The 25,501-nt window shown below is 39.7% G+C and overlaps 1 protein-coding gene across 1 annotated transcript in view; it reads right to left on the reverse strand.

Moving 5' to 3' along the window:
• The window catches only part of antxr1d (ANTXR cell adhesion molecule 1d), a 29,088-nt gene that overhangs the window by 1,970 nt on the left and 1,617 nt on the right, over positions 1-25,501 (reverse strand). Inside the window, exons 2-17 of the mRNA XM_081616309.1 lie at positions 19,463-19,534; positions 19,312-19,383; positions 18,904-18,985; positions 18,399-18,429; positions 18,233-18,306; positions 17,322-17,390; positions 17,159-17,239; positions 16,965-17,025; positions 12,672-12,770; positions 11,665-11,734; positions 7,985-8,063; positions 7,642-7,737; positions 7,482-7,520; positions 6,878-6,976; positions 6,612-6,776; positions 6,442-6,522 (exon numbers count right to left, since the gene is read on the reverse strand). Coding sequence (XP_081472435.1) covers positions 6,442-6,522; positions 6,612-6,776; positions 6,878-6,976; positions 7,482-7,520; positions 7,642-7,737; positions 7,985-8,063; positions 11,665-11,734; positions 12,672-12,770; positions 16,965-17,025; positions 17,159-17,239; positions 17,322-17,390; positions 18,233-18,306; positions 18,399-18,429; positions 18,904-18,985; positions 19,312-19,383; positions 19,463-19,534 — 1,270 coding nt within the window. The remainder of the gene's footprint in view (positions 1-6,441; positions 6,523-6,611; positions 6,777-6,877; positions 6,977-7,481; positions 7,521-7,641; positions 7,738-7,984; positions 8,064-11,664; positions 11,735-12,671; positions 12,771-16,964; positions 17,026-17,158; positions 17,240-17,321; positions 17,391-18,232; positions 18,307-18,398; positions 18,430-18,903; positions 18,986-19,311; positions 19,384-19,462; positions 19,535-25,501) is intronic.

Raw genomic sequence — 25,501 nt, forward strand, 5'->3', positions numbered from 1 at the left:
ATTAAACCAAATTTTTTTCACATATTGAGTATTTATCCTAATCAAATTAACTAATACACCAACAAATCTCTTAAACGTGGAAGAGGGAATGTAAAAAAAATTAATAAAAACATGGAATAACAAATACTTAGTTTCACCATTTTATAATTATATTGATTCTAATCAAGATAAATATTATATGTCCTAATTAGGAAAAAAAAAAGTTTATGAAGAACCAGAGGGATTTCATTGTCTCAAGGTATCAGTCAGAAGAAGGGCAGAAATCATTTATCCATATTCCACACCACAATAAAGACAGTCATAAACAATTAGAGTAAATGTGGGGAAACAGGGACATTCAAAACTTTATGAAAGATCATTAAAAAAGGCAAGGAGACTGAAGGAACCTCCAACAAGGATGTGTTGTGTTTTCAATGTGGCAAAAAATTTTCTGTGTATTAAAGGAGTAGAGTTGCGAGAAACAAACCTTTTCTCAGAGAAAATATGCAGTCCTGACTGCAATCTATCAAAACGTTTGTTTTCTTCAAATATGTATTTTACAGTTCAATTAAGGAACTGTGTTTCTATTTTGACTTTTAGAACAATAAAAAATAATATTTTGTCCTTGGTTGAAACTCGGTGTTGGAAGCATCCACTTGCAATTACTTTTTCTGTTTTGTAGTCAGGAGAGTCTGGAGCTCACTTTCTGAAAATGAAGCCAAGTGGTGCAGAATTAGAGAAAGTGAAGCTTCATTTTAAAGTGCTGCTATATTTCCTGCAACCTCTAGGTGTCGCCTGAGTTTACATGTTTCCCAAGTCTCAAAGAGAACGTGATGGGGCTTCATTGGCAAACTGCTACTTTTCTGGACTGTTTTCTTTTCTTTTCTTTTTTTTAATTTTTATAAGATAGATTAAAATATGGAGTTTTAATACAAACTCTCCAGGTGTCAGGTAATAAACTAAAAAATTATTTCACTTTTTAACATCACACTAAGGACATGTGACCCAAGTCAACATAGACATGTATTCATGAGAGGAAAATGCAAGGTTTGGAATGGCCTAGTCAAACCAGGAGAACTTTATCTAAAGAGAACCTTGTGGGCTCATCTGATAAAGGCTGTGAGCAAGAGAAGTCACCATAGTTTGGTGGATTTGGAGAACTGTAACAAGGTAGAGTGGGATAATATTTTCAAGTGAAGATGTGGTGAGCATTAGTTTAAGGGTGTGTACAATTATTCAGCTCTGCTTTTTAATTCCCTGCCTCACAGATGTATTATTTTTCAGTCACATAAAAAAAAAATGAAATAATTTATTATGGTCTAATTTTTTTTCTTACATCACAAAGCCCTGGCCTTTTAGCTGGGGATGTGAACACTTTCCAGAAACAGGGAAAATTAATTCCTTGTACCCAGCGTTGCAGATAAACACAGGAGCGTCTGATGTCTGAGGCCTCAGGGAGCACACAGAGAAGCTTCTGTTTTCCGTTCACACCTGCACCACAATAGCTGCGATGCCGGCTCTGACAAAGTGCTTTAGTCTTCCCTTTTTTTCTTTCAGGAGAAACCGCCACTGCGATTTGGAGTCTTTAGATACCAAACAGAAAGCAGGTTATGTCCCTTATGTGCTTGATTCGAAGCCATATAAAGAGAGGGATTTATATTTCTTCATACCAGCGTTTAGCATAATTTACAAGTCTTGGAGAAAGGGATGAGTCTCTCATTGTCCCCGTTGATGAGTTTTTATCTCTCCTCGCTCAGTCGCTGAGTGAAAGATGGAGGGTGGAGTCTCTGAGTGGCAGACCCTTGGTGGTCTGATTATAACACCTTATTAAGCAGAGAGGCCCTAAAGTCACACAGGGGCCATTAAGAGGACCCGACAGCAGAAGCTTTGTGACTGAAGGGGGCCATTGTGGGTTCAAGCGTGTATATATGAGAGGTGGGTAATTGATTGAGGGCAGCTTGGTCGGGAGTGCCGGGGTGGACGGAGAGCGGGGCTCTTTGGGGCTGTTGCTGGGCGGCCATGAAAAGCCAGTTTGTGAGCAGCAGCACAACAGGAGAGACAGCATATGGACACAATGAGAGGACAAGCTCATGAATATGAGGATGTTTATGTGTGTGTGTGCGACTGTAAGCATGGTTCTACCACAGCATATGGTCTGAATAAAAGAGATGGAGGATGGAGGGCGTGGAGGTGCATCTTCAGAGTATTTGGTGTGAAGCGTTTCGTCATGACGGTCAGTCTCCTTGTGTGACCCCCCCGGGGCAGGGGTCAGCAACCTGCAGCTCCACAGCAGCATGTGGCATTTTGGGCTCCTCATGGTGACTCTAAATAATTTTGGTCACAAATTATGCAGCACAGAGAAGGGTTTGTTTTCTTCAAATATGTATTTTACAGTTCAATTAAGGAACTGTGTTTCTATTTTGACTTTTAGAACAATAAAAATTCAACTTTTACAATACACAGATCCACCAGACAGACAAGTCTAATAAAATAAACTTGTAACATTTTCTCTGTTTGACTTGGTTTAACAAATTCACAGCAGAATGAGCCTAATGGAACATAAAACAACTAACTGAATTTTTGGGTTAGGATGCAAACTACATGCTTTTCTTCATTTTCCTTAATCAAACAATGTTGAATTTTCATTGTTCTAAAAGTCAAAGTAGAAATACAGTTCCTTAATTTAAAGGTAAAATACATATTTTTTAATATAGTAAGTAGGTACATGTACAAGTACTGGCCATTTAAGCTTGATCATTTTTTTTGAGGGGCTTTATTGCTCACTTGAACCGAAAGCAGAAATTGCTCTTTACATTGAAGAGGTTGCTGACTCCCGCCTTGGGCTGTAATATCTGTCACTGTGATTGTTTGTTTCGATCCTTGAACATCTGCTCAGAGACAAAAGCAAACCCTGACACACCTCAAGCATCCCCTTTACTTTTATCTGCTCTCTATTTCCACTTCAAACCCCAAAGACTTTGTCCTTCTTACTAATGCAGACATAGAGGGGAAATTGTTTGTGGATATTTACAAGTAACTGGTACACACACACACACGCGCGCACGCACACACACACATATGGATATATGCACACACATTCAACCATCATAGTGAAGAGACGGCAGGGGACGAAACAGGAACGAGACACATGTGAAGTGACAGCTCAGCCCGTCAGGTCACACGACCTCACAGCTCACGCTTCACTCACATATGGAAACTGTTGCATGGGTGCTTGTATGATTCAATGTTTTTCTTTTTTTTTTTTCTTTCAGGAAATGCATCTCTTATTCATCAGTTAGAAGCGTATGATCAGGTCTGAGGTTCTTTATGTGCAAAACTTTTTAAACATTCAGAGAATGTTATCTAAATGTTCAGTTGTTAAATATACAAAAAAGTCCAATGCAATCTGCGATACAACAACACTAATGTAGAGCTGTGGGTTCCATTCCACGCAATTATATGAAAAAAAAATGTAGAAATGAACACGTAATCTTAAAAATTTATAAGATAATACTAAAATCTTAAAATCGCTGGGGATTGGGAAGTTTTTTAGAACTCAAATGGCAAATGGCAGATCACACTGACTCAGGTTCTGCTGGAAGTTTCTTTCTTCCTTCCTAAAAGGGATTTTTCTTTTCCATGTTGCCACATGCATATTCATTTTGAATCATTTCTGCAACTTTGACGATTAGATGCAACCGACTGTCCATTGTCTCCATAAGCTCATTCAGAAAGAGGGGAGATTGCTGCAAAGTCAGTTGTTGTTGGACGCAATTCCTTAGAAATAAAACTTTCTTTTCTTTTCCACACGAATGCATGTTTTTGACTTTGCATCTATCAGAATGATTGAATTGAAATTGATTATATATGTCTGGATTAAAAATGTGCCATAAAAAGTGCCTTAATGTGGCGTTTGAGATATTCTAAATATAAACTACCTGCTTTTGCTATGCTCTCTTTCAATACAGAGAAAATGTAAAAACCCTTAAATATTAACATGCTTCCAAAAGACTTAACACTCTTTGATCCTTAGCATTTTGTGTAATTAACTCAAAAATATTGCACAATTGTGAGGAAGCCAGAAGAGTCGTCACAGTAGTTAAAATGTTTTAACAACTGTTAAAACAACTGTTAAAACACCGTTTTACAAATCAGTAAAACGGTCATGTTCATTTTTATTTAGCCCCTTTTATGGTAACGACCCAAAAATAAATCAAGCGCAATTACATCCAGAAACCATCATTAACATAAATAGATCTATCGATAAAACACATTAAAGTTTGTGTTTATAAAATGACCAGAGGCCTAAATGTTGTCAGAAACTGTAAAAACAGTTCATGTGATGGTGCTTAAACTCTTTTCTTAGGTTATAGCCTTATTTTTATTTTTTTCTAAATTTGTGATGTTTTGAATAATGTTTTGAATTCAGGGTTTCCTGAATACCACGCCCCTGTCACTTAATCATTGAAATCTATGGTTAAAAAATACTCAGGATAATTTTGATTTTATCTGAAGAATTTTTTGTAAGTGGAGAAAGCAAGGGGGCGATGACGACTTCGATGGCCATCAGCTCTGGGGACAAAAGAAGGCAATCCCGTCTGTCATTATATGCCTCGTGGTCTTTTAGCTCCCCGTCTGTTTATGTGACTAACAGGAAAACTAACACAAATACACACACACGCACGCATACACACACACACCCACGCACATTCATTAGTGAAAAAAATGAAGTACAAACAGGAAGCGTGTCAGAAACTGGCAGTCCACTGATGGCCCTACACAGACAACGTGATTTAATCAGTAATGAGTGGAGGAAGCAACACAGATTCCTTCTCAGCTGCGGTTTAACAAACCACACAGATATACTTTGCTGTCTTTTTTGAGCCATCAATCTTCTGCAGAGACGTTCGACATTCACTCACATTCAATCTCGGATTTTAGATCAACTTTAATGCACCATGTCCTGCACCAGTTCTGCACAACTATCTCCCTTGGAACAAAAGTGGGCTTTCTGCATCCATTTTATTTCTGTCCAGCTTTTCATTTTCCCCACTTAATGGCGCGTGAAGGAAACTGGGTCCTTGCTGAATGGCTCTGTGAACCACACTCCCATAGAAAGTGACTGACAAAGACTCCAGAAAGTTCGACGCTGACAGACACTTTTTGTTCTGCCATGTAAAAAAAAAAAAAAAAAAAAGAAAAAAAAAGAGAGAAATCCAGCACAGGCAGAAGAGATAGAAGCACCAATGTTAACCAGTTTTACAGACTTTGCATACAGCAGACACACACTGACACACTGAGACAGGGTAAAGATGAATCATGCCATTCAAAAGCATAAATCAATAAGTGATATGTGAAGCAACAATGACACCATTTACGACGGTGCAGATGTTTCACCATGACGACCAGTATGATGGTGAAAACATGACTCCAGGGTTATGGGATGCCCTTCACGGGGTCAAGGTTGGAAAACAGAGAGCACTTTGCTCATTCTTCCCTCTGACACTTGGAGGAATGATAGAGATGGCACAATTTAGGACTCGCAAGTACAAGAGATAGCATTTAAAAAAGTTAATTCTGTTTTGTACACAATCAATGTTTTGTCTTTTAGGAATAATGATTTTTTTTATTTTTTTTTACATTTTCTGACATAAAAACCACAAATTTCTGTGCAATTTATTGAGCTGTGTACATGTCAGTTCCGTAAGTTTATGCCCATTCTTCTTTTACAAAACAGCTTAAGATCAATCTGACTGCAAGAAGAGTATTTCTGAACCTCAATTATCAAATCTCACCACTGATTAGAAGGGCAATTCTAACACCTGGATATGTTTTAGTCTAACTTATTGCTCTGTAGCTCTTGTGATATGTTCCCCAGTCTCAAGTCGTTTGCAGTCTCTAACTGGTTTCTTCAGGATTTCATTCTGCTTTTTCCATTTTTTTCCCCCATCACCTCTCAACCAGTGCTGCTGAAGTAAACACCCCTACCATGTTTAACATTGAGAAAAGAGTATTTGGGGTCTTAGTTTTCCACCAAACACAAGGTGTTTTTTTTAAACCTTGACTGAAACCTTGCTATTTGGAGGGAATTTCAGGGGAAAGCACAGAAAACAAATGAGGTCCTTGTGTGTGAACAATCGCAGCTTTGACAAGACGAATGGTATCAACGAGTCTAAGACTGAGTGTGAATCTAAGGAGTGGCGGGGGAAATCTGAACTGACCTCTACATGTAACATAGAAACAGTTGTTAAATGAGTAAGAAATACAGATCGAACCGCATGGTCTGTTATTCACGGCTGAGCAACAACAACAAAAAAAAACAGTCTGTACCATGTAACTTACTATTAAAAGACTCCTGGGTAGTTGTTAACAAAAGAATGAGCCTCTAGATTACACCAATTGTTAAATTACAGTTTAGTGTACAGCTCTGTGTGCTAAGATGACATTTAGAAGCAGGCTCACCTGATCTCCAGGCTGCGGTCTCATTAGAGATACTTGGTCATAACCTCTTCTGAACAGAGCCCACAGAGCATCTAGTTTCCCCTGGAAAGTAAAAAAAAAAAAGTTACAAGGCAGATGGGGAAAAAAGATAAACTAAAAATGAACTATGTATGTAGCTGCAACACACTGACCTTAATGGGTGAGTACCACTTCTTCTGCTGCGGGGGGCGGCGTGGAGGTTTTCTAGGCTTGGGTTCATAAGGCTCAAATTCCTGATCAGGCATCTTTACGATCGCGTTTTTAGGTTTGTCCAGCTTGGCGCCTTCCTCGGTCGACCCTTTTTCCCCCCATCGTACCTTCAATTTATAAGGAAAAACAACTCAAATACTCCGTGCGTAATGTTGTTTTTAGTTTAAAAAACAAAAAACAAAATCAAAGCATTGAGTTTGAGTTTTACCTCCATACGCTTGATGCCACCAACTCCTCTTCCTCCATAGTATGAAGCATCCACCGTGGGCCACTTCTTCCTGGGCATCCCATCGTCCTCATCTGATTCCTTTGACAGAAAACGTCATTGTGATGCTTATGTCATTTAGCTTGTACTAAGGTTGAATCATTTACAGCACAATTATTTATACTTCTTTCATTTTTGTTAATATTTTGTCTAATATAACCAGTGTATTTAACTGTGATTTTATGTAGTAACCAATACAAATCAGTATGTTGAGAATAAATAGTTGACTCTGTTTACTGCTTAGGTGATTTCTTATGGATTCACTATTAGGGGTGTCAGTGTAAAGGAGGCTAGGGTGAATACATACATCAGATTTTTATCATTTTCTTTCCAGTTCATAAAGATGTGTATTTTGTGTTGGTCTGCCACATTAAAGACCAACACACATTTCGCACATTTCACATTCTTGTGAAATGTGTGAAAGCTGAAGAGATGTGATTATTTTCCAGGGCACTATTCAAAGACTGCAACTTATTTTCTGCATACTTTAGAAAGCTTCAGCAAAACAAAACAATTATTTTCTGGCATGTTGAAGGCGCTGACTTACTGGCTCGGGAGGCGGAGGAGGTGGCGGTTCTTTGATTACCTGACGCAAAAAGGACGCATAAATATGAGTTAGCCTGGGTGTTACTGGCCTAAAAATGCTCTCAGAAATACCGATTGGGTATATTCGGAGCGATGGAACTTTCTGAAACGCTCACACTTACCACAGTGCAGCAGAGAGGCCAGAACCACCACATCAGCAGCAGAGCCAAGAGCAGGAACACAACCAGCAGTGAAATCAGCACGATGGTGCCGTCAAACTACACAGAGACGCGGGAGGAATGCGCAACGATTAAACTCAGCTTACATGCAACTATTTGCAAAACCAAAAAGAAAAAAGAGGGGAGGAAATGAAAAGTACTCACTGCCCCCTCTGATGACAAACAACAGAGAAAAGAGGGGAAGATAAGAGAGGCAGGAGAAAAATAACTTGGAAGAAAAATTGTTTAAGTAAGGCAGAATGCCAAAGACAGATATGTGTTGCGCTTCCACGCAGGTTCTACTCACACATTCAGTAGTTGTGATGTGAACAGAGCTGGTGATGTAGGAGAGGCCTTCGTTCATGCTCACCTGCAGGTAGATCTCCCTAAGCAAACAAATAAGAAAAAAAAAAAAATCTGATCATCTCGTCTGAAAACACTCAAAGATGTCGGCATGTGTTAACACATTTATGGCTGTCGAGGCTCGCCTGGGGTGTCAAACGCATTCCTCTATCTAATGGAGTTGTACTTACTGCCATTTTAAGCACACAAATATGCTGACAAAACTCTCAGCTAAAGCAAATGGGGAGGTCAAAGAGCTCTCCACCCACAAAAAGAATCTCCACTCCTTGGACTAGACCCAAAGCTCTAATGTGGAAACCGCTGAAGGATAAACTTTCTTCTTACTCTCCAGAATCTACCACTGCATCGAGATAGGCAGGGTGGAGACAGGAGACTAGAGAAAAACAAGCAGATTAAGATCTAAAACCATTCAGGGTTTTAGATGTGAAGAGGAGATTGGACATTTACACAGCTTTACAAACGTATTTATACACCCCTCAGATTTTTTTCACGTTTTATGAGTTAAAAACCACAACTTTTATTGTAATCATCAAGACTGCATGTGACACGCTCACGCAAACTTGTGCGCAGTTGGCAAAACAGAAGCAAATGTTTTTATTTTTTTTATTTTTAACAAACAGAAGCCTGCATGGCGGACATCAGCTCCGGGTGATGGTGTGATCAGGTTTTGCACACCGGCCACAGTCTTTAACTTAGGTCTGATAGGACCTGAACATCTTCTTCCGCATGTTTCCCCCTACATTGCTAGTGGGAAATTGCAGAATCCTCTCTGTTATTCAGGAGTGTCAGTGTAAAGGGTTGAAATACCATTGCACGCCACACTTTCCAGATCTTATTTGCTCATTATTTTCCTCACATGTCTTGCGTTAGTCTATCGCAACAGGTCTCAATAGAATATTTTGCGGTTTGCGGCTGTAAGACGACAAAACGTGAAAAAGTCAGGAACACTTTGGCAAGGCGCTGCATAGTTATTACGGTTTTAACGACAAACCAAAGAAGCAAACTGTTGGACTTGAGCATAAAACAGCTGCATGTTCTTATGGGAGGCAGAAACAACAGCAGGCATTGAGCTTTAGGTTAAAATCTGAGGAGAGGTTGACAACACGGAGGTCACTGCAGGGTGGCAAGTGGGAAGAAGAGAGGAAACAGAGCGTGGGGGATGGTAGGGAAAAAAAAAACCTTCTCCCATTCTTGGTCCTCCTTTAAGAGAACCCATGTACACTTCTGCAGTGGGTGACTGCTGTCTGCAGCTCACGGAGACATTGACTCGGGAGGATGGATCTGGAGGTGCAGGTGCCACTAATCTTTCTGTCTAATTATTCCCTCTGTTTTCTGGCTGGCCTCCCCATCACATGGCGGGCTTTCCTTTCAGGCAGGCAGCAGACATGATGCTATCAGCTCCACTCTGACAGAGAGATCTCAGTCCCTATCAATCATCAATGCGCCCACTGTATACATTTTTTGCCCTGTGCGAGTTTGTGTGGGCATATTGCGCAGGAGGAGTATGGTGAAGGTTGGGGGTGGAGGGTCTGCGTCCGGAAGGTTCCCAGTCAAAACAGATTTATCTGACAGCGACCTCAGTGACTTCATTACATGCGACAACGCTACTACCATGAAGAGCCACTTCAAAACCTTAGTTTTCACATTCTTTAAGAAGTTTGCGAACTACATTGCGTTGCTCGGGTTTAGCAGAGAGCTTCAAGAACCGCTACCCAAAGGCCTCAGTAAAAGAGAGAAAGTCCAACCCACACAGGTTTTGTACTCGTTTACTTATTCAGCACCATGAACAAAAATATTAACGTCCCATGAGAAGATATGCACTGCATCAGCTTTGGTAGCTGGCCACGTTCCAACAAAAATCGGAAGCAAAAGCATAAAGACATTAGCGGGTGGTTTTAAAACGAGTGCACAGAAGGGTGACTTTAAACCTCTGTTATTAAAACTTTTTTTTATTTGTATAGCATAATAAAATGTGGTTTTAATGGCAATGTTGGCACTATCCACAGATTTATGCCAGGAAATGCTTTCTTTTACACAACATGACTGGTTTTCCAGTGGAGTGACAAAATGGTGTTGATGTATTAATTTGGGTTTTAGATGTGGGTCCTTTCTTGGAAGGCATGGTAAGGAGTGCTGATCTCTCCTGCTGGATTCATTACTGGTAGCTTTGCCTATTACAGGGATATTGAGCTGCGTACGCACAAGGAATCAGCAACAGCAGATGGTGGATTATGTCAAGGCTAAAAACCCATTTGTTCAGAGTTGCCTCCGATGAACAATAACTGAGACATAAAATAATTTTAGTCTGGATTGTAACTTTTCATTCCTCTTCTTTGTTTTGCCTCCGTACTGTCACACTTCATTCTTTCTTTTATATTGCGTCATGTTTTATCACGTAAAGCACACTGAATTGCCTTGCTGCTGAAACGTGACATACAAACAGACATAATACTATTTTTGCAGCAAAAATCGCAAAAACACACAACTGAATTTGGGCTTTAAAAATGCACACTGAAGATTTAAATAAACACGCGTTTGTGTAAATGCAAATAAATTATTTAACTAAATCCATAAACAAAACGTTTTTTTTTTTTTTTTTTTTTTTTAATTAACTGTAGGTAAGGAAAGTGTTTTTGAATCGCCAGTGCAGTTTCCTGCTCTCTGGATGACATGTGTCTACGTCTCAAACTCATCAGCCAGATGTTGGCCATCTCTCCGGGCCCTTTGGCCAGTCACAGCTGACATCCTCTTTAGCAGCACTCAGGCAGCTAAGCTCTGCTGACTCTGCTCTGATGGGCCCTTTGTTTCCTGGATAGATGCTTTCTTAAGGCCTTACTGCAGTATTTAATGATGTTCTGCTCTGGTCTCAAATAAAGCAGCTCCATGTGGCACAAATGTCTTCAATCATATAAAACACCCTAAATGTCTACTTGAGTTTTGAGAAGTTTTTTTTTTTCCAGTCTAAATGAAAGTTAAAAAAATAAAAAAAAACTTCACTGCTACAGATTTGTAAATTTAACAAAACAATACGCAAATAAAAATGACTTTCTTCCGGCCCAGGAGAATAATTTCCCTATCATTTTTCGCTGGGGACAAACTCAAACTGTGGTAGACATCTGAGTGACAGAAACAAGACAGAGGATGACTAGGAGGTGTCTGAGGCTGCAGGCCCAAATGTATAATTATGTACTAGACTTGCGGGCAGCCGTGAAGGGAAGGCTGCGGCTGCCGGGTCTGGGCTCCGCCAAAAGCAACGCTCCGTTTCCCCCGAAAGATAATGCTGTGATGAATTACTGGGAGCAAAGCTGGGAGCCCTCAGAGGGAACTTTTCCACTGCCTGCTGTCTTCGCTCACACTTTGTCACTCTGAGATTAAATGCATCAAACCTACAAACACATCCGCGCGATTCTCTCAAGCAGGCTCTCATTAACTCGTGTTCCTGGGATCTAGTCCTGCCGTCCCCTTGTGATTGGTGTCTGGCTTCGTTAGCGGTGACAAACATTGATTGATCATCAGACACTCGGCGACTTTGGTCCTAATTTCTTCAAGGACAAAAGTCTTCTGAGTCCACACAAAACTTGCGGTGCAGCTGGTAAATATCAGGACCACAGAAAGAGAGCTTACCTCCCCACCTCCTCTATGACAGGAGCAGGACAAAGCAGGAATGTGTCCTCTATTCCAGTGGGTCTTTCATCTTCAGAGGAAAGAAAAAAAATAAAAAAGAAAGCAAAACCACTCAGTAATGTTTCTTTCTTGTGAAATGCAAAACATTTCAAAGCCTAACAGGCATCCAGATTTAAATAAGGAACAACATAAGCTTTGGTACCAGCGCTTCTAAGGGTTTTCTCTGTAAAATCATTGCATCAGATTTTTGCCAAAACCGTTGGAAATTCTTTATCCAGGTTAGTAAACATGCAGTGCCCCAAAATGTGTATGTTGTTCACTGTGAGAGTATTAAACACTGTGTTGTTCTTAAAAAAAACAGCCTATGCAGTTAATGGCTTTGGAATCAACTGGTACTTGCTGGTAAAATTTGACAATAAATGTACTAACATAGATCATATTTAGTTGATGATTTAATTGAGCTAAATGTGACTTCTGACAGCTAAAGAGCAAAACCTTCTGTCTAAAAATACGAGTCTAGTGTGCTCTGTCCATCTTCCCATCCATCCTGACCAATCTCCTTCTCCCTGCTGAACAAATTAATGCCCACAGCATGATGATGGCACCGCCATGTTCCACCATTGGAATGAAGGGATTTTTTCTTTGCATGTAAGACAGAATGTATAATTATTCATTCCAAAATGATTTCCTTCTTACTATACCTTTATGAAGTCATGTTAGTTGAGTACATTTTATCCCACTTTCCAGTTATTTCCCTTGTTTTTCAGGGCTATCAAACTAAAGGGCGCTGTGTGCCACGTAAAGCGCAAATGGGGCGAATACTTTTGCAGGGCACTGCATAAACTTAACACCGTTCTGCTCCCCTGGCTGCACAAACACATCCTGCCATATGCAACCACGTAGAAAATTTCAGTCCAGCTTCAAAAGACAAAACTTTTAAAGATCCTTTTTGCCCTGTATGAAAGTACAAATCTGCTTGAATGAATGTCCACGTGTGCAGAACTCACCCAAACTATGCGTATCATTGAGTTTGAAGCTGCAGAGGACCTGGTTGATGTTTCTTGCATGGAGGAAACCATTGCCTCTAACGACCACTTGGAACCTCTCTGGGAAACAAACAGAAGGCAGACCAGCCATCAGGAGAGATGGATAACATGTACATTTGTGGTAATGAGCGTATTTATATCTGAGATAGTCATAAAACATCAAGATTGTTCTCACATTCCGATTACACAGAAAGTAAATCGTTCAGTGTGCAATTATGGCGAATCCTGACAGCCGCTCCTTTCTCTGATGCGCTGCAGAAAGCTGCAGAAAACCTGCACATGCTTCATTACTGTTTGTTTACATCTGTGTGCTTGTGCGTGCATGTGTGGAAAGGCCATGATATGCTCCGATGGTGCTAATGTTGAAAGGGCTGCTATTCACAAATATCCCAGACAGAGCAGCAGCCAGCAGGAGTGTGTGTGTGTGTGTGTGTTCGAGTGTGTGTGTGTCTGACCTTTAGTCTCCCCAAGGCACTGTTAAAGTGCACTGACAGAAGCTTGCCAGCATATGCTGGAGTGTCTATGTGGCTGCTACCCAGCATATGTTAAAGAGCGAGGGGGGAACCGCTTTCCTAAAAACATGCCTGCAAGGCTGACAACCGCACTGTCAAAGTAGGTCTGACCTTACCTATGGCACCATGGCATACAGGCATGCACACATGTCTGTATGGAGGCAAACATGTGTCTATATTGTGTTTTTTAATTTTTTCTTTTTTTTAAGGAATGTGTAAGCATTTATCCTCTGTAATTGCAAGCAGGAATGCGAGTGTGTCTCTCTGTGGTCTCTGCTTGTGCGCTGAGGTTTCCTCCAGCGGTATCTTTGCTAATAGAAGTGAACATTTGCCACACCTTTATCATTTAACGCGGCAGCGTGAAGATCACTGAATAAAAAGATCACTGGGAGAGGGTGTATACGTGGCAGCCCTTCCTTAAAGGTCAGGCAAGCTGCTACGAAAACTATAACGCACGTTTATGTATGAAGAAGCACAGCTGACAGCACAATCCCCCCCGCAAAAAATGTAGACGAGTGAAGGACTGGATTGAGAGGTTCTTCAGAGAAAAGAGTGATGATGTTTGAGATTCATCAAAGTAGGGATATAAGGCAGCGTTACAACAGACTGTAGACCACCAAGTCACTGCAAAGACTGCACCTCAGTTTCAGAAGACGAATCCGACCTCGACAAGACCCCCCCCTTAGGTCGCTTTTCTACTGTCCTACAGTTGTTCACAGAGCTGACCTCATCATGCTGAATGGCTTAGCACATGTGTGCGCAAACTCAGTTGCAGATGTTCAATGATTTGCAGTCACTGGTTGCTATTTCCAGCTTTAGTAAAATCTAAATGTGTTGACATTTAGACCACATGACTGTGCATCGCCTCCAAAACACATAGATTATGTCATTTCAATAAATGGATACTTCTAAAATAGATGTAATGCATAACATCATATAGTATAATACAATATAATACAATACTATAACTAATCCATATACATATTATACATTTGTAGCTTTTTTATAATTATATGTATTAACATATTGGTGATCAGTGTATTTACATATAATTAAATTTATATTTCATTGTGTTATTGGTTAATTTCAAATCACTGTTATACATTAATTAATTTTAACGTATGTTTTTACACTATACTTTTTTGTGTGAGTGGTGTTTCCTGTTTCATATAATATAATATAATATAATATAATATAATATAATATAATATAATATAATATAATATAATATAATATAATATAATATAATATAATATAATATAATATAATATAATATAAGGGGTTAAGAGTAACACAGTTTGGCTGAGTCAGTCATCATCCTCTCACACAGTGTTACCACTCCAGTGTGACACTTAGTGTGAAACATACAATGTATTCATTAATCTAGCACAGCTGACTATTATTAAAACTACTAATGTTTAATCATTCCAAACATTTTTTGTTGTTGTTGCATTTATTTATGATTTTTTTCTTTATGCACATTCCTTCTCTTGGCTAAACACATACCAATAACTTTTTTTTTTTTAAATGTCAGACAATAGTCCAACTGAGCCCTTTCTGCAAACACTGAAAGACGACAGGCTGAAAGGTCAGGGCTGTCAGACACATGGTGGGCACACACTGGTGTTACCCCGCTGACACGCACCACCCGCATGGCTCTGCTTTCCGCTGCCTGCCTGCCCTGGCGACCACAAGTCCCTTCACATCTACACCTGAACGCCTGACATGGATTTGATTGGTCTCAGTGTGCGTCTCTGTGTTGACACACTTAAGCACATACAGTATGCATGTATGTCCTTTTGTCTGAGCATGTGTGTGCGTGTAGAAGACGTGGCACGACTTGTCTGAACGGTGTATCTTCAATCACGCTAGTGAGAAAGGACACTGAAAAGCGGGGAGGGGCATAAAAAGGAAGGGACAGCAGGGAGTTAAGGGTCAGACGTTAATGAAAGCAGCAATCTCTGCTGTCATGTTGGATCTCAGGCCGAACCCTCGCTTTCCTGTGCTTGTGTGTGTGTGTCATGCAAGGGGGAATCGGTGCTGTCACGTCAGATAGTGTGGCCCGGTGTTCACTGTCCGGTCTGATGGCCTGTTCGCAGGCAGCTCGGTCTGGTCACTTCACATCAACGTGAGGGACATGTGTTTACGTGCTTCAAGAGCTGCGTGTGAGCGTGTGCGTTTGACTACTGCCGACTACGAAGCATCCAACCGTGTGTGTTAGTTCAGAAGATGCGTCGACATGCTTGCATGGACGCAGAGGAGGAACCAGACGGTGTCACAACATGCATGAACAACGTCAGTATGTTTGCAAATGCAAATGCAAGGGATGTGGATGTAGGATTACAAACTAGTGACTGATTTCTGCTTGAAAGTAAATACTTAATAACAGTGGTACGTTTTTATGATGAGGCAGAAAATACTCTACTCTTCAATAGCAAGTCAGTAAGACCTGACTTTTTGAGACTTAGAAATAAAAAAAACTATTTTATTCCAGTCGAGTAAACTTGCATTGAAACATAAGAATGATCAACCTTTAATTTAATATAGTGTAGTTAGTTTATTACCAGAAATTGATAAAGACATGGAAGAAGGTGTAGCTTCATCTCTGAGTTGACTTAATCTATGTTTTAGATTAATGGCCTATTTAAAGATCTATTGAAGAACTATTTTCACGTTGCTAACAGAGGTCACCAGATTTCTTTTTAACAGATATATATATATATATCTATCTATCTATATATATATATATCTATATATATATATATATATATATATATATATATATATATATATATATATATATATATTTTGTATATATATATATATATATATATATATATATATATATATATATATATATATATATATATATATATATATATACACACAAAAAAAATATATATATATATATATATTTGTTACAAATCTTTACCAAGGGTTGTGAACAAATCTGTCCAGTTCTGTAGACATTGAACTACAAACAGAGGCAAACAATGTGCATGTGGGTATAATCTCCATCAATTAGGCCATAATCAGGCTTTGGTCTCTTTGTTTCTTAGTTCTCTTAGTTCACTGAACATTATGAGATTCATCAATCGAATATGTCTAGTGAGACATGCCCAGACTCAGAAACAAGAGACGGTAATTATATCTGGTAATAACAGAGTTTTTTTTACCGTGTTTTACTTCTAAGGCAAGATATTTCTCCAGTCTCCTCCTCTAACATGCTTTACTCATTCATCATAGCCCATAATGCGAGGTAATCTCCATTAGCGGCCCTGGTAGCAGGCCCGCAGACGCACTCTCTTAAGTGAGTCCTAATAAGGTCATGTCAAAGCTCATCCATCGTGCCGGTCGCACATAAAGGATCTCTCAGCCTTTCCTCCACTGGTTCTGGCTTCCTCAAGCATCATACAGGAAACAGCATCGCTGGAGAAGGAGTAGACAATAGAGCTCGAAACAATCTCAAAGGTCTGTTTAGCATACACAATGTGGCAAACTAGGCCAGAGATGCAGCCATGCTTAAAGATTTTTTTATTTTTTTTGCACACATGCTGCGCTGGAGCGGCCATGCTAATTTCCTCTGGCTGTGAGTGACAATACGCTCCCTGTCACTCTGCGGTCATGAGCATCCATGCAATTACTTAACCTCATGTTCCACTAAAAAGGCTTTCGATGACTGACACAATTGCTCACCCCATCCCCTGCTTTAACCAAGACCCTCACGGCTCAGACCTCTTACCTCCCGCACACACACTGGATGGCTCGGCTGCCAGAATCTCAATGCAAGACTTCTTGATTATCTGAGAGCCACAAAGAGGGGGGGGGGGGGGAAATCACATGTGAAATTTCGGGACGCAATATGCTTTAATGAGTCTTCCTGTGTGGGCGGGTTTTTCTATAACATAGATGTGGTGCTGCATGCGTGTGTCATACCGAGTCAATAATTCCTCTGAGGGCTTGGAAGCCTCCCGTTACTGGAAACACATGTTCCATGGTATCTGCAATAGTTGCAAGCTGCAAAAATATCGAAACAGGACGCAAAACTGAGTAGATGCTTTAACGCATTTGCGACATTTTATTTCTATGTGCGTCTTACCTGGGTCTGGTTGAAGTCTTTGACTCCTACACAATAAACAATGGCTCCCAAAGACCTGGCTCTTTGTGCCTGCAAGGGTTGGTCGAACATTTGGTAAGATTTTCTCTGCTTTTCTGCTCATCTAAAATGGCCTTAGAGATGTTAATATGTGAGCCAAATGAACTTTTAGACTATTTCTCAAAGTCTAAAAGTTATTATGAGAGACTTTATACAAGTCTCTCATAATAAAGATGAATTACTGACACTTTGAGCTGTTTTTGTGTAATTTTGTTCTGACACAAAACAACAAATAATTAAATCCTAACCACTACATTTCCTTTTAATTTTGAACAGTCCATAATTTATTATCATAAAATTAAATGCTGAATATCCATTTTGTTATAATTCTTCAAGCGAAACAATTATTCTGCCAGCCGTTTCAAGAGTGACATATAAACAAAATCACCCCCTGTGGGAGCTGAGATTTTTTCAGCATAAATCCAAGTCATCACAACCTTCACTGTTCTGTTCCTGAGGCTCAGGCCTCGTTTTCTGGATATTCAACAGCTTTGTTCCTTGCTTTTTCCTTCCCCAAACTTCCCTTAAAAATTGATTTATAGCCATAATATGGAATCTTAATAACTTCTTTAGTTTGTTATTAGTGGTTAGTAGATGTTGATTTTATGTCATTTTTCTTTAGCTGCCGCTGTCAGATCAGGTCATAAATTAAATACTTCATTTCAGCCACTTCCACTCCCAGCAAGGTTGGAAGCAACATTTAAATTGGAATTTCCTAAGTTTAAGCCACAAATTCAATCGATCAACAATTTTCTATAGTAAAACTGATGGCAACTAGAGTGGTAATAATCCACAACAAGGCTGCATGCCATAGCGCATTTCTTCCCGCATTAACACGCATTAACACACATTACCTCACGCTGTGCTGTGTCGTACTGCCTTTCCTTCAGTTCCCCATCTGTCAGAGCAATGATAACACTGGCAGTCCCTACAAAAAACACGGAGCATATATGTTTTTGTTTTTGCTATTATATTTAATTGTGCTAAAAAAAAAAAAGAGACATTTCAGATGGACCTTACCTCGGTTCTCATGGTAAATCTGTGCATTAGCCTGTAACAGGAAAAAACCGGTATCAGTTAATATGCCATTAAAATTGTTTCACACAGTAAAATGGTGAATTCTAGCATAATAATTATGACTGCAGACATAACCCTGCACATCTAAGTGTTCAAACCACAGGGAGTTAACCTCTGCCTGCAAACCGTCCAGCTTGTTTTGTTTTGAGACTTTTCCAAACTTTACTTCATGATGTCATCATTTAACATTTTCGCTTACTTGCTTAACTGTCCTATGTGAAAAAAAGTAGCTGTCACTACCAATTACTATAAAGTGAGCTGTAAAAGAAGGGGTTCTTAAAAAGACAGGCGGTAAAGTGGAGTGCTTTGGACACACATACACAGGCAAAGCAGCAGTTTACAATTTTCTCAGATTCAGGTAATTCAGCTAAACCTTTGTTTAACTGAATGATATAATCATTGCGCCACAGGGGAGGCATTTAGTACACAAAAACAGAATTAGTCATACCATCTCTAGGCCGAGGTTCATGCATGTGTCTCCTCCAGGAATAACATCGTTCAGAGCCCTCAAGCCTTCGGTTATGGCCTCCCTGAGGAGTAAAAGACAAACTTCCAGATTAAAAACACCCTAAACAAACTGAGGGAGAGTTCTTATTAAAATAAATAGAACAGAGTAGGCAGAGTCAACAAAACAATGTTTTTGAGTCAGGTAGAACCTAGCGTTTGGATGGATGGATGGATGGATGGATGGATGGATGGATGGATGGATGGATGGATGGATGGATGGATGGATGGATGGATGGATGGATGGATGGATGGATGGATGGATGGATGGATGGATGGATGGATGGATGGATGGATGGATGGATGGATGGATGGATGGATGGATGGATGGATAAAACACTGAGTGTGTTACCTGTTCTCGGTCAGCTCCATGATGATTTTTCCTTGTGTGGAGAAGACGATGAAGGACATCCTCAGCATGGGGCTGCAGACACAAAGTTCAGCTTTCAGTAAAAACATAAACAAACCATCCAACAATTTATGGGCATCGTCGTCCATTTTACCTGATAAACTTCTCTGCTAGGTGCTTCACAAAGGAGTAAATCTCGTTCCAGTGATGCTTCACGCTGCCAGATCTGAAAATCAGCATTTTTCCCAGTTAAAAAACAAACAAACTATGATTCCATGTATACATAACAGTGTTCATATTGTCCTTCGAAAACATGCAAATGTATCCCACATGCTTCAGAATAAAAGTCACCCCTGTCTCTGCCAAAGTCAACCCTCTGATGATTTAGTAACATTCCTTCAGTTTGGACTGCAACCCGTCTGTGAGCTGCTGGTTAGCCTGCTGCATGATGCCATAAACGGAACCGTCTCTTTAAAGCCCGTCTCACAGTGCTGCTAATGGGAGCTAATTGCTGCTGGGCCACAGGGTTGAGGTTAGACAGGGACAGATGCAGCAGCCTGCCTCTAAACAGGGACTGCGTAGCAAGCAGCTGGCCTCTGTATGTGTTCGAGTGACAGTGTGTGTGTGTGTGTGTGTGTGTGTGTGTGTGTGTGTGTGTGTGTGTGTGTGCGTGTGTGTGTGTGTGTGTGTGTGTGTGGGTGTGTGTGTGTGTGGGTGTGTGTGTGTGTGTGTGTGTGTGTGACTGTGAGGGGGAACAGATGGTCCCACTATGCACGGCCAGCCCAACAACAGGTTGGGTGTCCGTCCGCTAGAGTAGAAAAGGCTTTGACATGAACAACAGAGGGAACCATAACTAACACTCAGCAGGGGGGAGATGTCTGAATGTGTGGTACAGGAAGTAACATCAAAGCCCTTTAGGAGCGAATCTGCATGAGTTTTAGAGGGTCATAAGCAAAATGAAACACAGAGCCTGTTGGGTTCAAGTGGGACTATTTGTATCTTCTATATAAATGTAGACTTCCCTCATCTTCTGTGGAAGTATCTGATAAACAGAAAAGCAGCAAGAGGAGCTTCCTGTTTGATCCCTATCTTATTGAGAAACTTTGTGCACTAAAGCTCAACAGAAACTCTGCGCTATTTCACTGTGTTTGTGAAAAGGATCGCATAAAGTTAAAACAGTCCAGCTGATGCTCTTTTAAGCAAAATAAGACCTAAGCACATTTTTCAACCTACGTGCAAGCAACAGTAATGTGCAGAAACAGCTAAAGCGAAAGAACTTCATATTATTAATGTTCTATAATTTGCAAAGTCAGAATATTGCTGCAATTTATTGTTTGACTTTTAAGTCAATACAAGACAAAACATGAAGACAATATTTTGAGATGGGGAAAAAAAAAACAACTTACAAACATGTTAGCCGCTGATTAACTTGAACACGAGTATGTAAAAATGTAACTGAAACCAGACTGTTATACACACTAAGACTTTTTTTTTTCCTCACTGTGAGACTAAACATTTCCTGTCAGCCTTGATTACCCAAATAATTTTGCAGTTCTTAAACGGCAGAACAACGAGAGGGAGAAATCTTTTTAACTTTTTTTTTTTAATTTATGTCTTTTCTTGATATTTGGTTTCATTTCCATTAAACTACATGACTTGGGCCAAACATGTTGGGTGTCCTTTCACAAGCTTCTCACAACAATTTGCTGGACTTTTGGCCTTTTTCTCCAAACAGAGCTGGTGTAACTGAGCCAGGTTTGTTAAGCTGCCTCACTCACACATGCCTTTTCTGCTTTCTGTGGGACTGAGACCAGGGCTTTGCAATGGCCACTCCTAAATAATGACTCTGATGTCCTTAAGACACCTTCTAACTAACTTGGCAGTCTGTGAAGGGTTATTATCCCCTTGGAAGACCCATTTGTGGTTTAACTTCCTGGCTGATGTTCTGAGATGTTGCTTCAATATTTCCACATAATGTTCTTCCCTCAAGCCATCTAATTTGTGAAGTAACCGTTCCTTCCTGAAGTAAAACATCCCCATGACAAGTAGGGGTGCACTGATTGCAGTTTTCTGGCCGATCGCCAATTACCTATCTTTAAAAAGCCAATACCTGTTTTTTTTGTTGTTTTTTTTGCCTGAAATGTTGTAAATATAGAAAGATAGTTGCTGTGTTGGTAACGGTAGAGTGACTAACATGCAGACATGACCTGGTGGGCTTATCTACCAGTCAAACTTCTCTCACATTAGAGCAGAAGAAGACCATGGTTGATTTTTGGACCCTCGCAGAAGTAGATAAGATCAGAGGATATGATCCAGATACATGTAGGTATCGGCCGATCACCAATCTCCCATAATTAAGGAAATTTGCACCGATAAATCTGTGCACCCCTAATTCTCAGGCTCTCAAGCATAACATTTTTACTGTACCTAAACACTTAAACTTTTGTTTAATTACATTACAGGACATATTTTCCAAAAAGTAAACGTATTTGTCTCAATGTTTTCTAACTACAAATCTGACATTTTAAGTTGCTATTGAAGTAATGGCCTTCTTTTTGCTGGGTAGGCTTTCTGCCCGTATCCAAATGACACTCTCCTACCAGCTTCAACCAGCCTCCTTACAAGGTCTTTTACTTTGGCTTCAGGGTTGTTATGCATATTCCTCACCAAAACACGCTCATCCCTGGGACACAGAGCCGGTGTTCTTCCTGAGCGGTATGCCGGCTGGGCATCCCTGCTATGTCTATACTCTCTTAATTATTTGAACAGATGAATGTGGTGCATTCAGCCATCTAGAAACTGTAAAGGATGTACCAGACTGGTAGAGGTTCACAATTCCTCTTCTTGATATTTCACTGATTTCGTTTTATTTTTCAATAACGTCAGAGGAGAAAGCTGTGTTGTCTTAAAATACATGCATAGGTTTGAATCCATTTAACTCAAAGGTTGTGAATTACTCTATCCGTGCTTCTTGAAGTCGTGACATTATCTCTGGACTTTCCGAAATTACTGAACGGCAGCGTGATCTTATGGTCTGAACAGCTTTTGAATTTAAAGTAAGTAAGAGGAAAATTGGGGTCTTTAATGAGAAGCGAACAAACAGGAAATCAGAGAAAAGTTGGAAGATGTGTAAAAAGTTGCCCAGAGGATATGATTAGTTTCCTCTGATCATATCCTGGCTCTATTTGCCCAGATCGGCAAATAAAGCCAGGACAACTGTGGTGAGGTACATGCTGTACCAACTGAGCCACCCAGCACCCAAAAGAAAGTTCTTTAAAAACATGATCTTACTCAATATTCTGCCATTTAGAAAAATGTTTGCAAATAGGGCTGAAAGTAACCTAAAAAAAGGAACACTGTTTTTATTATCTTGTTAAACATCCGATAGTTAGGAAAATCTGACTATTTGAGTTTTCAACAATGTATGTAAATATTTGGTTTCAACTACATATGAAAATTTGACTTCACTTTTTTTTCAGTATACACAACAGACAGCCATTATTACTGAATTTGTGAAGACCCAGACTGAGAGGACAAAAAAAAAAAAACCTGGTTTTAAGTGAGGATCAGACATGGCTTTAAGAAGGTGGCACTCATGGTAATTTAGTTTTTCTGTTGCTTGCAGTTATGAGCTCATAACCCTGTCACACAGCCAAAGTCAAACATGAGGGACAGACAAACACCGATGAGGTGATGTCTAAAAACTAGATGCACATTTGCTGTTTTCAGGTTTGCTCCGCACTCTGCCACGGAAATATTAGACTGGGTCACTGGGTGGCATTTAAGATCCGCAGAGCGTGGAAACGAGACAGTGCTATCTCGGAGGAAAGATCAGCGGCTTCCTGAAGGCCTGATGAAACTTACAGCTCCAGAGGCTTGGCCATGCATGATGTGCCGCACTCCCGAGGCTCCGACTAAACTTTTTGAAGCAAAGGGTAAAAACTGAACAGTGGCAGACAGATGTCGAGGTGGACATCTGAAAGTTCGCCCAACGTGTCTAAACCGGACCTAAATGTCACTCAGTTTGTCTACTTCACAGCTCATGGGGCGGTTCCACTGAGGACACTGGAAGACGGGCGTTCTTTCTCAAGCTTATGCTTGCAAGTCTTGGATTACGTGCAGCGTCGCCTCAAACTCAATCTTTACTCCATTAAAGACTTGTTGTAATTTTCATCTTTTGTCAGATTGAGCAAACAATTCGATTGTGGTGTTGGGTGTTTGTTTTAATTTTTTTTTCCTCTGCTAAGACAGCATGTTTTGAAAAGCCATAATTTCAGTCCATTTGGCTCATGATGTGCATAAGCAGCACTTTTTTTTGGTGTACTCACCAAAACAAAAACAAAAAAAAGTGCTTTTGTAGCAATTTTTAAAAAATCTAACTAAAACAATCTCAGCAACCCACAAGTTGGGAGCATGTTGGATAATGGATAAATATTCTAATCTATTTGCCTTTTTACAAATTCAAACCCGATAGTGAAAATAATCAAATCAGCAACATGAATGGGGTGAATAGAGGGGCTACAAGATGAAAAGTTTGATGTTCCTGTGTGAAAAATTTATTGTGGTCTCAGCAGAAATTGCAGCATTTTCTCGATGGCCTATTTGGCACCAAACTCTCAGTGCCTCAAGATGACCAAGATCCTTTTCTACAAGCCACATCACCGCGTTTCTGCCAACATCCACTTCGAGTTTTGATGATAAAACTGAGCTTGTTATGATATTTAGCATGTTATCACATATTAGACAAAGACTTGGAAGAAATGTTGGAAGCAATAACAACTGCCGGGTTGATTTTGCTGGGAATTTTTTCAGTGTGTGGCTTTGTCTTGGCCTTGTTGCAAAAGCATTTTTGCTGCACTACATTAAGGTTACTCCTAATGGTGTGTGAGGTTAAAAAAAACAACAAGATAATATTGTTCTTGGAGAATCACTAGCCGTGCTCAGAATATATCTCCCTCCCCTTCCTTTTTTATTTTTTATTTCTGGCAATATTATCACCAGCTATTAGCGTGGTCTGTTATTTCAACATTTCTTTTGTTTATGTTTTCTTTTAATGACAGAGACTCTTGAAAATGTGCATGTAAAAGTGAATTTACATTAGTGTATTCAGTGTCTGCATTTCTTTTTAAGGAATGAAGTGTAATGCCATACGCAATGTGTCTGAAATAATAAAATTGGTCTTTTTTTTAACTAATGAATATGCTCTGCTTTGGTAATGATTTGCAGTGTTTATTAAATAAACACAGATGACAAATGAAGTGAGGTAACTGAAAAAAATAAGCTGCAATTGAATTTGAATTAAACTAAAACACTTCTATTTAGAAATAAAAAATACATAAGCAAATAGAGGGCGGACTTAGCTGGAGATCACAACACTACATAAATTCACTCTAAGGTAAGGAGAAGCATCGCAGTGAAAAAGAATGCCGACCAGACAAATCAATAAATACATAAATTATTTGTACATCACTCCATGTTCTCTGCTGCTAACTGGTTTCACCTGATTTCAGCTGCTGTACAGAAGTCTGGATGAGAAAGTGGATGGTAACTAGCATCGGCAATTTCTTCATCAAAAGAACATAAAACAAACATAAAAATGTTTCAAACAAACCACTTTAAAACTATGTGCTCGCTAAATGAAAAGCAGCTGTTTGTGTGTGGAGTCGTGAACATGGGCAAGTTGGCTAGACATAAATCAATGCTCAAGACCTGAATTTAAATACAGCTCAGATAAAAATCTCAACATATGTATGAGGTTGATTTTTAAGATTTTTAAGTCTTTTGCAGGTTTTTAGAACGTTTTCTTCCACGATTTCCGCGTATTTAACTCATCTGCATCATCCCGTCAGCTCCCATGTTGAATAAAATCACACAGCACAATGCTGCCACCACTGAGTTTCATCATATCTACTTAGTCCAGAAACAACATAAGCCACACTGCACTTGTAGATGGATAAAAAAAGATCAAATGGCCTGCTTTCATAAAAAAAAAATTATTATCTAATGTTGACTTAAAACCTGTTTTAATACAAGGTGATCTCTTGGCAATACCTTCTCATAGACACTATTAGCTATCTTAGGACATCAATTAACATTTTTAAATATACTCTCTAACATTAGGCTAATGTGCATAACTCCAAATATGTATTTTATTGATATTGTCCTGTCAAATAGTTGAACTTTCTTACAATTT

Source organism: Poecilia reticulata, chromosome 15 (assembly GCF_904066995.2).
Source record: "Poecilia reticulata chromosome 15, P_reticulata-male-v2, whole genome shotgun sequence".
Lineage (NCBI taxonomy): Eukaryota > Metazoa > Chordata > Actinopteri > Cyprinodontiformes > Poeciliidae > Poecilia > Poecilia reticulata.